This window comes from Chelonia mydas, chromosome 5 (genome assembly GCF_015237465.2).
Source record: "Chelonia mydas isolate rCheMyd1 chromosome 5, rCheMyd1.pri.v2, whole genome shotgun sequence".
Classification (NCBI taxonomy): domain Eukaryota; kingdom Metazoa; phylum Chordata; order Testudines; family Cheloniidae; genus Chelonia; species Chelonia mydas.
In genome coordinates this window covers 76,080,968-76,095,811 of record NC_051245.2, presented here as the reverse complement: position 1 = coordinate 76,095,811, position 14,844 = coordinate 76,080,968, and the positions used below count along the sequence as shown (strand labels likewise).

The 14,844-nt window shown below is 38.4% G+C and overlaps 1 protein-coding gene across 2 annotated transcripts in view; it reads right to left on the bottom strand.

Moving 5' to 3' along the window:
* SNX2 (sorting nexin 2) overlaps positions 1-14,844 on the bottom strand; it is a 57,578-nt gene that overhangs the window by 26,306 nt on the left and 16,428 nt on the right. For both annotated transcript variants that reach the window (XM_037901617.2, XM_037901616.2), the window contains exons 3-6: positions 9,823-9,986; positions 3,422-3,488; positions 3,192-3,235; positions 2,925-3,066 (exon numbers count right to left, since the gene is read on the bottom strand). In XM_037901617.2, coding sequence (XP_037757545.1) covers positions 2,925-3,066; positions 3,192-3,235; positions 3,422-3,488; positions 9,823-9,986 — 417 coding nt within the window. The remainder of the gene's footprint in view (positions 1-2,924; positions 3,067-3,191; positions 3,236-3,421; positions 3,489-9,822; positions 9,987-14,844) is intronic.

Genomic DNA, 14,844 nt, shown 5'->3' with positions numbered 1-14,844 from the left:
GGTCAGGCATGACTTGCCCTTGATGAATCCATGTTGACTGTTCCTGATCACCTTCCTCTCCTCCAAGTGCTTCAAAATGGATTCCTTGAGGACCTGCTCCATGATTTTTACAGGGACTGAGGTGAGGCTGACCCATCTGTAGTTTCCTAGATTCTCCTTCTTCCTTTTTTAAAAGGCATCTCATAACTACCTAGGGCTAGAAATAGGAATCTTATCCCATTCATTGCAAAGGGAAGATCCTCAGGCTTGGTTGGCCCCAACTCAATTTCAGCCCTACAAGGTCCCAAAATATGGGACCTTGAAGTCACAACTTTGGGGTTTAATTTTTTCCAAGCTTTTTCTAAGAGCTTTTATAGCTCCCTCTAAACCCTGTATAAGTGGACTCGTGATAAGCAAGAATAAAAATATAAAAGTGATCCCAACAAACAAAATTTTTTTACCACACTTTCTGTAGATTATAGGAACTCTGTGGGGTAAAGGTTTTATCAGCATTCATTGTGAATGACTGACACACACACACACACACACACACTAACCCAGTCTAGTTCAGCTGGACTCATTCATACAATCAAAATTGGTTTTCCAGAGATGTGAGAACTGCCATACAGTACCAGATCAAAGGTACATCTAGTCTAGTCCAGTACCTGCTCTCACCCTGTTTATGGGAGATACTTTAGAGCAATGATACCCTGTGGTTCTAGAATTTCATGACATTTTCAGGCACCACATATTTTTCAAGTCTGGGGGTTTGATGGGAACTGTTCACCGTAGACAGAGCAAGGAGAGAAAACAGCTAATTCCACAAGTGTTCCCCATAATGTACGAATGGGCCAGAGCTGCCAGGATCTCTCTTCTTATCCATCAGATCAGTAAAAAAGAGAGAAGGACAAAAAGTAATGAGGGCTTCATGTTTTGAGTGTCTAACAAGACTATTGCATCACATACAGCAAGATGGGGGGGAAAAAATCAGAATTGGCTGACTTTTACACTGAATAAATCACTACCTCCCTGTTCTGTTAACAGTTTAAACTACAGATAAAAGTTAAATCCATTAATTTAATTTCAGTAGAACACTCATACAACCTAAAGTGAACACCTTTGGCGAAAACTTTACAAACGAACACCAATTCACACCTCTGAGCAATAAACAGATTTAAACACCTCCAGCCATGTCAATATTTAGAACAAAATTACTAGATGCATCAGTTACCCATTGTTTAATTATTGAAATATACTGCACTGAATCTATTCTCTGGCTATCATCCCAATGCAGATTAAACGATTCTTCTGTAGTGTACATACTAAAACGGAACAATCATATAGCACACTACAGAAATGATTTAGTGGTAACTGTGGAAGAGTAATTAAAAGTCAGCCCAGTTCACAGTTGCAGTTAGAAAAGACAAATAAGAAGCTAGATTATATCAGTAGAGGAACAGAATCACAAGAGATTACATACTGTTAGTGCAGCACACTTCAGACACCCATCTGGTATAAAGTACTGATCATTATACCATTGCCTTAGAGGAGGCCAGTGAAGATTACTGAGACCAGATATTTAAGTTATGAGGACAAGTTAAAATGCAGTCCTACACTATAGAGCGACTTGTATAAGAAGGTACCATTTTTACATAAAGATTTGCTTCCTGTGCATACTCAGCAATATTTACTTATTTCAGTGACAAAAATAAGTTTTACTACTTTTTACTTCTGTTACCTTAAGATGCTAACTACAGTTACAGGAGAGGAAGATAGATTCTATTTCTCCTTGTGTATCAAACAAGATTGCTTATTAAACTCCAATCAGTTACATCCATCTAAAGCCATTGAATGTAATGGCTTTGCATGGGTGTAACCGAAGGTTTAATTTGGCCTTGAGAGCCTTAAATATGTGTGATGCAGAAAGAGAAACTCTGCTACTCTTAGTGCCCACACTAACTGGACTGGCAACCAGAAATCATCTTTATTAAGAGAGCATACTGGAGGTAGATCCTTGCTAAACCAGGGGTGCTGGGACAATTTGTATAGTGGGGAGTGCTGAGAGCCATTGAACCAAACTGTAAACCCTGTATATGACAGAAACCACTTCAAACTGGGCAGGTGTGGCAGCATCCCCAGCACCACTAGTTCCTGCATCTATGTGCTCAACAGACCATGCTGATTTATACCAGCTTAGGATTTGATCCTAAACAGCATTCCTGGAGACACCGATGTCATTCAGGGTCACTATTCAAAGCAGAACCGCACTTTAAGGGAGAGCGCCTTATTCTCATTAGAAATTAGGACAAATAAGGGGACATTAACAGGTATTTTCAAAAATTACAAAAAGGACTGAAAAATCTATCGACAAATACTAGCAAGGCGTTCAAAGCTGAACAGGCAAGTTAGGACATGGACTAAATAGGGAACGCAGGGGATACTACTTCAAACAATTGGTAATGAACACAAAGTAAGTTAAATGAAAAAGTCTCAAAGCAAAGGGACTAGGTTGAAAATCTAGGAAAATGGACAAGAAACAGGAGGCCAGGCATTAGGTCAGATCTCCTTTTCATACTACCTCACTTCTTATATGCTCCAGGAGGGGGTTAGCTACCTATATTCTCTCGACTGAAGTTTACTGTTGAATACTAGCTTTTGTTACTGTTCCTGTTCTCTTCTCTCCCCTAATCTCTACTTGCACTAAAAACAGTCTTCTTTTACAAGCATTTTAATTTACAACCCATTTTAATTTTCAAGATCCAAGCAGTTGGCATTATTCTGTGCAAGATATTTTGTTCAAATGATATTTTGACATGAACATTTTATTTTCAGACACCATGTGTTACAATTTTAATATTTACATTTAAATAATATTTAATGTAAGACAAACAAAGCCGAGTCAAAGATTGGATGTATATGTTCATCCTTATAGAAACTGTGCTTACCTACAATACTTTTTTCTGGAGCTGGAGGCACAATGTAACCAATGTGCAGGTATTTTGTTGCTAATTTGCTGTGCAAACCAAGAAAGTCACTGAATCTTCTTTTAACAGAGAATTCATTTTTGTGAAACACAGAAAGGGATGTCTAAAAAAATCCATAGAAAAGTTATATTTTAATTTTCAGTTATTTTTTCATCTACTCAGGTGTACTGTAGTTTATATTCTGTATATTTAAATTCAAGATGAAAAGTAGTTGCAAACAATATTTACCTTTGTTGTTACTCTGTATGCCATGTAAGCATTCATGCCATCCCCTGTAAGAAGATACACAGTTAAAAGAAAGGTACTTAATCCAAGGGCAAGTCTTCTGAATCACGTATATGCTGGAATTATAAATAAATGCAAAATTATGCTAAAACCAAAGTTTTTTTCAAATAGCAAGCAGATAAGTTAATGCTGAAAGAATGCAATCTTTCTCTGCATCTGAGATACCAACTCACCAACTTTCTCTGGGTCTGAGACATTGATTTCTATATCAAATACATCTCCATTTGCTTCCTCTTCAATCTAGAGAGAAGAATGTATAGCATTAACAGTATACTAGTGAGTTAACTTTCAAAGGATAATTAAGGTAGCTCCCCCAACTACATCTGTGGATACAAGAAAAACAGTAAATCTGTGTGGGACCTAAAGAAGCATAACTGAGACCCCTTCAATCCCATTTTAGTGAAAAATGTGAAGACACTAGTATTTATCATAATAAAGGTTGAAAAATGCTTTCCCCATAAGTTTCATTTTGAGCCCTGCCACAATGGCTTTAAGTCGGGAAACCTTATCCACCTGAAATGTTACAGGTCTCTTTTTAGTCCAAAGGAGACTTTTTTCTAGAGGAAGTTTGAAGCAGATTGGACATGTGCTTAGAAGAAATGGGGTTACAAACAAAACTCAGATGTTTTCCTTTAAAACATTTTCCTAAATTTCTGGATCATAAAGAGAAAAGAGACGAGAATTAGTCTAGAAATATCAAATTAGTTTTTTCTGGCTATTATGGACGCCTTTAATTGAGCAAGGGGGGAGACTGAATCGGGAGGAGAACTAAATTCCATTTTACTGTACATAAGGGGAACTGAAATATTTTAAGATACTGCTCAAGTCCTGATCGCTCATGTGCACTTCCTAAACTCCATGTGGCATGATGCAGACTTTGTCAGGCCTTCCATTAAAGCCTTTATGAAATCCACACATTGACATAACAGAAGGGGCAACAAGAGGGAAGCCTGTTTGGAGTGGAGGAACGAGATCTGTCTGGCAAGAAGCAGTTCAAAGGAGACAAGGAAACAGTCTAGGAAGGAAGAGATTAATGCTGTGCAGCTCACAAACGAATTTTGTGGAGATGCTTGACAAATGAATACAGTATACTCCCAATTATAGAATCATAGAACTGGAAGGGACCTCGAGAGGTCATCTAGTCCAGTCCTCTGCACTCATGGCAGGACTAATTATCTACGCCACTCCTGACATGTGTATGTCTAACCTGCTCTTAAAAATCTCCAATGATGGAGATTCCACAACCTCCCTAGCCAATTTATTCCAGTGCTTAACCACCCTGACAGTTAGGAAGTTTTCCCTAATTTTCAACTTAAACCTCCCTTGCTTCAATTTTAGCCCATTGCTTCTTGTCTAATCCTCAGAGTTTAAGAAAAACAATTTTTCTTCCTCCTCCTTGTAACAACCTTTTACGTACTTGAAAACTGTTATGTCCCCTCTCAGCCTTCTCTTTTCTAGACTAAATAAACCCAATATTTTCAATCTTCCCTCAGAGGTCATGTTTTCTAGACCTTTAATCATTTTTTGTTGCTCTTCTCTGGATGCTCTCAAATTTGTCCACATCCTTCCTGTGGCACCCAGGAAATGTGGCACCCAGAAGTGGACACAATACTCCAGTTGAGGCCTAATCAGAGCGGAGTAGAGTGAAAGAATTACTTCTCATGTCTTGCTTACAACACTCCTGATAATACATCCCAGAATGATGTTTGATTTTTTTGCAACAGCATTACCTGTTGACTCATATTTAGCTTGTGGTCCACTATGACCCCCAGATCCCTTTCCGCAGTACTCCTTCCTAGGCAGTCATTTCCCATTTTGTAAGTGTGCAACTGATTTTTCCTTCCTAAGTGGAGTACTTTGCATTTGTCCTTATTGAATTTCATCCTATTTACTTCAGACCATTTCTCCAGTTTGTCCAGATCATTTTGGATATTAATCCTATCCTCCAAAGCACTTGCAACCCCCCCCCAGCTTGGTATGGTCCCCATACTCTATATGCCATTATCTAAATCACTGAAGAAGATATTGAACAGAACCAGACCCAGAACTGATCCCTGCGGGACCTCACTTGTTATGCCCTTCCAGCAAGACTCTGAACCACTGATAACTACTCTCTGGGAATGGTTTTCCAATCAGTTTTGCACCCACCTTACAGTAGCTCCATCTAGGTTGCCTTTCCCTAGTTTATGAAAAGGTCATGCGGAACAGTATCAAAAGCTTTACTAAAAATCAAGATATACCATGTCTACCACTTCCCCCCTATCCACAAGGCTTGTTACCCTGTCAGTTGGTTGTTACTGTATCAGCTTGGTTTGACACTATTTGTTCTGAAAAATCCATGCTGACTGTTACGTATCACCTTACTATCTTCTAGATGTTTGTAAATTGATTACTTAATTATTTGCTCCACTATCTTTCCGGGTACAGAAGTTAAGCTGACTGGTCTGTAATTCCCTGGGTTGTCCTTATTTCCCTTTTTATAAATGGGCCCTATATTTGCCCTTTTCCAGTCTTCTGGAAACTCTCCCACCTTCCATGACTTCTCAAAGATAATCATCAATGGCTCAGATATCTCCACAGTCAGCTCCTTGAGTATTCTAGGATGCATTTCATCGGGTCCTGGTGACTTGAAGACATTTAATTTGTACAAGTAATTTTTAACTTGTTCTTTCCCTATTTTAGCCTCTTCTGATCCTACCTCATTTTCACTGGCATTCACTATGTTAGATGTCCAATCACCACCAACCTCTTGGTGAAAACCGAAACAAAGAAGTCATTAAGCATTTCTGCCGTTTCCACATTTTCTGTTATTATTCCGCCCTCCCCCCAATTGAGTAACGGGGCCTACCCTGTCCTTTGTCTTCCTCTTGTTTCTAATGTATTTGTAGAATGTTTCTTGTTACCCTTTTTGTCTCCAGCTAGTTTGATCTCATTTTGTGCCTTGGCCTTTCTAGTTTTGTCCCTACATACTTGTGTTATTTGTTTCTATTCATCCTTGTAATTTGACCTAGTTTCCACTTTTTCTAGGACTCTCTTTTGATTTTTAGATTATTGAAGATCTCCTGGTTAAGTCAGCATAGTCTCTTCCCATACTTCCTATCTTTCCTACACAGTGGGATAGTTTCCTCTGGTGCCTTAATAATGTCTCTTTGAAAAACTGCCAACTACCTTCTATAATTTTTCCCCTTATGCTTGCTTCCTATGGGATCTTACCTACCAACTCCCTGAGTTTGCTAAAGTCTGCCTTCTTGAAATCCATTGTCTTTATTTTGCTGTTCTCCCTCCTACCATTCCTTAGAATAATGAACTCTATCATTTCATGACCACTTTCACCCAAGCTGCCTTCCACTTTCAAATTCTCAACCAGTTCCTCGCTATTTGCCAAAATCAAATCTAGAACAGCCTCTCCCCTGGAAGCTGTCTCCACCTTCTGAAATAAACAGAACAGTATAGGAGACATGGATTTTAGCTAGAAAATCAGAAGTTCAGATAACAGAAGACAGGAGCCATTCAGAAGTGGGGTGGGGTGGCTCCCCATGCAGCCATGAGCTTGGCTGTCTCCTTCCTGCAGTGCTGGCCAAGAGTCTCTGCTCTACCCCACCAGGACCACAGCCTCCCCTGTGTACCATGTGCCTGCAAGGATTGTGTGTCACCAGCTCTGCAGCAGCACAGGGGGCTGTGCAGGTCTGCTGTCACAGCCCTGCTCACTTGTTCCTATGACAGTGGGGCTGCACAGGGCTCCCTTCGCTGCTGTAGGAGCCATTCGTAGGAGCCTCCTCTGCAGCTGGGGGCTCATTCTCCTCGCAGTCCTGGTGGAGGGTCTCTGCTCTGTTATCTGAAGCACCACATTATCTGAATCCTTTCCTTGTCCCCAGCACGAGATACATGCTGCAAAGGGCACGTATCTCATGCTGGGGGACAAGGAAAGGATTCAGATAATGCAGAGTTTTGAAAAATAGGGTTTTGGATAAATGTATTTTTGAAACACTGGGGAGATGGAACTATTAACCTGAAGGAATAATCTATTACTTCAAGAAATATGAATCTTCTTGGAAAACCCAAAATATATTTGAGTCTAGGAATTTTAAATTAATGTTTTGCTTTAAGAACTCAAACACTGGAAATTACCAGGGAGGATTTGACTTAAATCATGATTTAAAAATCACTAGTCAGGAAGACTTGATTTAATCATGGATTTCTACATAAAAGTGCGTTCTTGTTGGTTGTTATTTAGAATACATATTCTTCACAGGTAGAGGAACTTCATTAAAATATTCCCAAACTGGGTCTCTTTTACGGCCTGCTGCCATTATAGGTTTTCCCTTCCAGTGAGAGAATGACATGGTAGATCTCAAATCAATGAAGGCTATACTCAGAAAGACCAAGACTTCTGGAATATGCTGCTCCAACAGTTTCACTTTTGTTTCTACTGCCTGTCCTTCCCTTCCCTTTATCTCCAGACTTCTTCTCCTTGTCCAGATCTATTCTGCCCCCAACAATCTTCTATTCATTGAACTTATTGAAACTTTGCACTTTTAGAGAGAGATAAGGGATTGACTCTGTGTACACAAATTTGCAGAGGGACAGTAGGGTTGAGGTCTGTTATTTCTCACCTCTATATATTTATTTATTTAAAAATATTTTTGCTGTGAACAAGCACGTTACCTCTGGAGACACAAATCCACAGTTTGAGAACTGCAAAATTAAGCATCTCTGATGGTATCTTCTAGACTGAACACTGAGTCCCCTTGGGTAGACAGAAAGATTAACCTAAATAATCTACACAGAAGCCCCTGGACCCCATAAGATTGGGTCCCTAATCCACGAACTACTGGAACGCATTTACAAAATTTTATTAAACATTACATGAATATATTGTCTCATACTATAGAATTAGAATTTATAATCCCTATTTCATGATGAGATATTTTTGAGCTATAATGTATCTTAATTAAAACTATCTTTAGATAAAATGCTTTTTGAGAAAAAAACCTATCAAAAAAATCCGATTTAAATAAAAAAAAATCCAATTTTTTAAAAAAAAAATCATTGATTTTTATCCACCCTGGAAATTACTGACATGTAGAGTTAAAATCATGTAAACCATCTCTGTTCCAAGATAAAAAGTGTTTCCCTTTTTAGTCAACCTTTAATAATTTAAACATAACTGTCAACAACCACAAGAAGCAGAATACATTTTTCTCTATCACACAGTTACAAACTCCCTAGCATTCTTTATAACCATATATACAACACAAAAAGAAAGTATATTTACCAATTCCATTTGGACAAGCAACATACTGAAGTCCATTATTTCTCATTATTCACATGTGCAAGCAGTTAAACAGATGTCAGAGAAAGCTAGGTAAGCTACATATACAAACCTGTAATGCAGAGAATTAAATTTGGTACTTATATTGCAAGTGCAAAGGTTAGCGTGGTGATGAAGTAGCTCACTTAGTACTGGGACATTTACATATGAAGCCAATTATAAAACCAATGCTTTGCATTCACATTTGATATTCCATCTGCCAAATGCTCCCATTGCTATGAATGGGAGCTGAATTGCTCAGCACCAGATTTTTGCTCTTGAACAAAGTGATATTGATGGTCTCCTACGATTAGATCCTTAAGGTAGTCCGCAGTTTATTCAGTTTGTCCCTCACTGGTGATCTTATTGCGTCACCAAAGTTCTTAACATCTAGGTGATCATCAGCCATGTAGCAACATTTCTTGATACATATGCCACTTGAGATTTTTAAAGCAGTGACTAAAGTTAGATCTACAGCATACCAGTGGGAGTTCGGGTACTCAGCGTCTCTTCAGTATTTCCCCATGACTATTTCAAGTAATGTTTTTATTTTTCCACTTTATATTATCAGCGTATTAGCTGTTCATATTGGAGTAAGCAAAATAATTGCTATTGACTATAGCAGGGATCGGCAACCTTTGGCATGCGGCCCTCCAGGGTAAGCCCCCTGGCGGGCTGGGCTGGTTTGTTTACCTGCCGTGTCCACAGGTTTGGCCGACTGTAGCTCCCACTGGCTGCGGTTCGCCACTCCAGGCCAATGGGGGCTGTGGGAAGCGGCGCGGGCTGAGGGATGTGCTGGCCACCACTTCCCACAGCCCCAATTGGCCTGGAGCGGTGAACCAGGGTCAGTGGGAGCTGCGATTGGCCTAATCTGTGGACGCGACAGGTAAACAAACCGGTCCGGACCGCCAGGGGGCTTACCCTAGCGGGCCGCGTGTCAAAGGTTGCCAATCCCTGGACTATAGATTGAGTCTTGATCTCAACATACAGGGAGTTGTGAACAGAATCCCCCAAATGAATATTCATAAGATCTTTTCTAAGAAGGACATCTTTCAGAAAGTAAACATGCAATAGCTATTTGCGTAAATTTCACATCCCCCCCCATGGCAATGAAAGTTCTTGTGATTCAGAGACTACATAGTTAATACCTTCAGTTGCAATTTTCATGCTGTTTTAAAAAATGAAATACCATACCTTAAATTTGTACATATCATAGCAATAGTATTTGCAACAAAGTGTTAAAATATTAAATTATTCAGTTACCTCTTCCCTGGATCTATCAAAAATCACAGGGGCTGTTATACTTTTTGATTCCATTCTGGCAGTTACTAGTGTAGGGGGCGTTACAGGAGTGACTGCAGGAGTAGGATCTGGAGACAGTATTGGTTCCCTTTCTGGACTGTCCAGAGAAACCTCTTCTGTGGCTTCTAGGTAAAGATTTTATGAATTAGTACAAAATATTACACAAGAGGCACATAACATACATGCATACTATAAAATATTTCACTGGCACACTACCTACAAGATTACTGTCATTCATAGAAATTAGTTTTACATCTTATTGTATATTTCTTTATTCTTCAAATTGAGAATTATTGCAAACATTGCACTAATAGTTTAACACGGATGCATGCTTATATGGATTTCCACTGTATTGTTAGTTATAGTTTACATTACAGCATTCCTCCAATTTCAGGAGTTTTACCTGTAAAATTTACTTGTAAAAATTTACTTTGAAGTGAACTTTGTCAGCAAGGTCTCTGTTCAGAACAGAGCAATTAAATCAAGAGATATTTGGGGGCGCAAGGAAGAACTGGCTTTGGCAAGAATAAAAACAGTGCATGAAGTGGTTAGTTTTAGAATTCACTACTCAAATGCCAATAAGTATTTAGATATTGTAGCAGGTGATGAGCCTTCAGTGGAAGTCTTTAGGGGGGTTTTGGCCGGGGGGGGGGGGGGAGAAGGGGGTGTGTTTCTAAGATTGTGGGAGTGACAACAGTCATTCTCTTTAAGTAGGAGAGCCTGCATGCAGGGTAGTGATTTTTAAGCATACATAAATACTGCAGATGTGCAGCAGATCTATCAATTCATGAAGTTCAGTATGGTCAACAGCTGCAGTCTCAGCTTGCTGATTAACTTAAAAAGGCAGTGTACTTAATAGTGGGGTCAGCTTTCTTAAAGGGACAATGCACGTCTCTCTTTCACACACAGGGTGTGTGTCTCTGTCTGCCATGCTGTCTCTCCTCCCTCCATTCCTGCTGCCTTGTAGAGCCTGAGGCTACCTTAACAATGAGTTAACCCTTGAGGGCTCAGCCAATTGCTAGTTCATCATTTAGCAGTAAGGCATCCCCTGGGAAATATCCCACCCTCTGACTTCACCACCTCAACCAAGCTTCGCAATTATCATCACTGTGTACCAATATTAAATTGTTTGTTTAAAACTTATACTCTGTGTGTACACACACACACTCTATAGTCTTTTGTATACACAATATAGTCTTTTGTCTGGTGAAAAAAATTTCCCTGGAACCTAACCCCCCACTATTTACATTAACTCTTATAGGGAAATTGGATTCATTTAACATGGTATCGCTTAAAGTCACATTTTTCAGGAACATAACTACAACGTTAAGCGAGGAGTTACTGTACCAATGTAACTTGGACATCACTGACTTTGGAGTTACTCTGAATTATACCAGTCTAATGGAGAAGAATTCAGTTCACTAAGTCTATTGATTTTTACAAACAGCACATCAGCTCAAGGCTGCAGCAACAGTTTATATTTTCAGCTGGAAACTGAACCGCCTTGCTTTTGTGAGGTTAACACATCTTTAAAGTTGTGCAGTTATGTATGCAACACGTATAACTTTTAAAATGTAATTAAGGACCCATATTCTAAGTATATTTAGTATTTATATTTAGTATATAAACTCATACGCCTTCATTGTACTATTCAAGATTCAACTGTTTAAATTTTTCCATAGCAAAATGGGAACGTTATATTCGCTGTTGCTATAGCTCCAGTTACTTAATGCATAACTCTTGATTCATGTAGCAAAATGATCAATTCTTCCATATACAATTTCTTGCTATTCTCTCATCCCCATTCTACCTCCATGGACCACGAAGATATTTGGGCACATTTTGACACTTAGAAGCACTCAAGTCAGGACGCCCTCTAACAGGAGGAAAGATTCTCACTGGCTAACATCACTTATATACTGAACCACAGTAACTGAGGAACTGCTTAAGTTACGGGAGCCACATAAGCACAATGACACACAAACAGTTTGCGCCAAACATCAGTCAGTGCTCTGTTAGTGTGGGCATTTCCAGACTCTAGAGTCCTACAGTGATTTTCAAAAAGTGAATTGAAAAGTAAAAGTTTATGCTCTTTACTGCTATTTTGTAATGTACAGTGACCGTCTAGAAATTTGTTTTCAAAAAAATTTTTTTTAGAAAAAAGTCAGAAATATAGGATTCTCATCTATTTTGCTAGCTGTCTTAGAAGTACCCAAATGGTGATGTCAAAGCTGCAGCCCTGCATGCCCTCAAGTATGCAGAGGATACTGATTTTCACAGTAACAAACTAAAGAAATGTAGTCTGAGAATAAGCACTGTCCCACCTAATTTGGGGCGAACTGTAGCTTAGGTTTTAGATAAGTGTGGGGAACCACCATTAAAGTCCTCCTAAGAGCTTACTAAGGATTTCCAGCAGAAAGAAAGTGGCAATCCGTTACTACTCTATGTATTTAGACAGTTTTATTTCTCAAAGGAGCAGTAAAAGGCACAGCTTTTTGCTTTGCAGTTCACCTCTAATACTTATGGGTATGTCTACGCTGCAATTAGACACCCATGGCTGGCCCATGCCAGCTGACTCAGGCTCATGGGGCTCAAACTGTGGGGCTGTTTAACTGTGTGGAGTACACATCTGGGTTCGGGCTGGAACCCAGGCTCTAGGATCCTGTAAGGTAGGACTATCCCAGAGCTCAGGTTGTAGCCTAGTCTAAACGTCTACACTGGTCTGTTTCACCAGAAAATGAGTTTGGCAAACTTCAGACTTGAACATAAAGCATATGTTAAGCCAGTCTTTGGGCCATGTTATTTTAGTCACACAAGCAGGAAATTTACCAATTTAATCCAAATTTAAATTTTTAAAATATTTTACAAAAATCTAAGACCACTAGAAATATTTACATTTTTAAAACCTCAGAGAAATGATTTTTATACAAAAGTAACTTTCCTCTGTTGTGTATGCTGGTGAATGTGAAAGTAAAATGGACTGGTATTGTTCTAGCTAAGAAAAATGCTTAACAGCATAAGCAGAAAAATGCATATTATTTTAATTTTGCTTTAATAGTCTAAGGTGCTTTATTCACAAGTTTTCTAATGTATGCTTCAGCCTACAGTAAGTACATTATACATTTTTATTGTGAAAAAGATTTTCTATTTTAATGTTAAGAGTATTGAGCCAAATAAAACTACTATACATGTTTTTTTGAAGTACAGTGAAACTCATCTTAAGTAGCCACTCAAGACCTACAAAAATGATCTTCTAACAAACAATGAACAGATTTGTACTCCACAGTTAGGGAAAAATGTTAAAACAGGAGGGGATCATTGCCAAAAGGACTCAAGTCACCAGTCCCATTATCAGAAAAGACTTATGCACTAGGTATATGGAAAGCCAGTGAGACTGACTCCTAGTGCATAAGTCTCTTTTCAAAATGGGACTTGGTAGCTTTTGAAAAATGTTACCTGAGGTACACAAGTGTTAGTAAGGGGAACCAGCTGAATAAAGCATTGGCATCAACATGAGACTGTTGCTAAAGGAGGGTCGAAAAAATTACACTTGCCAAAAAGACTGCATCTAAAATACTATTGGGCTTACAGTATTTGAAATCTAAGTAGGATGATGACATAGATTTGCTAGTATTCTTTGAGATAGCCACTTCTACCCCAGTACCAAGAACAGAAAAATACACAAAGGTAAACATTCAGAAATGTTTACAATTATAATGCCTTGTTAAAACTGAAATAAGACCACTATTATCTTTATTACAAAAAGGATGGCCTAGAAACAGCCCCAGAAAGTTTGTTTCAAATGGGACACAAATATCTTCATGAGAATTATGTAAGCCACTGATAAATGAGACTTCCTTCTGGCTTCATAAGATAACTATTTGTTCGTTTTAGAAGAAACACAGACTATTCAACTTCTAAAAATCATACTGAGACGCTACTGATGTAATTTAATCGCCATGCCACCTTGTGATCAGGCACTTTACGTTAACAAAAGCAAGAATGAGACACTATCAACCTGAGCTATATGCTGCTCATCAGAGCTTCCCCTGTGGCTCATGAGGTCCACATACAACTGACAATCCACTTATTCTGCCTGGATCTCTGAAACAAAGTGCCAATAACAGAACTCCACCAGGTGGATAATAATCAATGTTTTTTTTTTAAATAAAGAAAACAGATTTTTATGTAAATTAAAAATAGGTATTCTTTTAAAAAAAAGCTATTTAAAATTAATTTTGAAACTGGCAACCTGTTAAAATAATTAAAATTAATACTAAGCAGTGGGTGTTTGCTGCCAAGTTCCACCAGTTCAGTGGTGGGAGTCACTGGCAAAGCACCTGGAGCCACAGTCTGCTGAAGCGCTAAGCCAGCTTTTGACAGTAGTAGCCTCTTCTGCAGGTGCAGAGAGAATATATTTTCTATTTCATTTTCTTCAACTTCAAAGGTTCAGTTCAATGAGTGGTTCATTTAAAGTTAAGAAACCAGTTGGGTGTTGAGAAAGCAAGAAAGCTTTTTTTTCCTCCTCCATCCAATGAATAAAAACTTGGTGTAAGAGGATGAGATTTAATCGTTGTAAAATCCTGAAAGATGTGATAAGAAACAATTCAATTCACTAACTACAAATACTTCCTTTGTTTAATAAATAAGTTTTATATGCAAAACGTGTTGATTAACTTTTTTCCTTATTTATCTGGCACATTTAAAGTAGTTTTATTTAATGAAAAAATGGTAAATACTGGTTTTGTGCATTTTAAACTGAATTTTCATTCCAACAGAGCTTGACACAAATATCAAGGAAAAAGTTTATCTAGTAAGTAAGAACTCCATCATTCACATTTTTCTACCACAACAAAAATGTAAAAACTACGAGTCTGAACAAATGTAAATTAAGCTATTTAACTGCTACATGTGTGTGCGTAGTTATTTAGTATGGAAGTTGTATTTATTTGTAAATCAACATGTTTAAATGGTCACCAACCA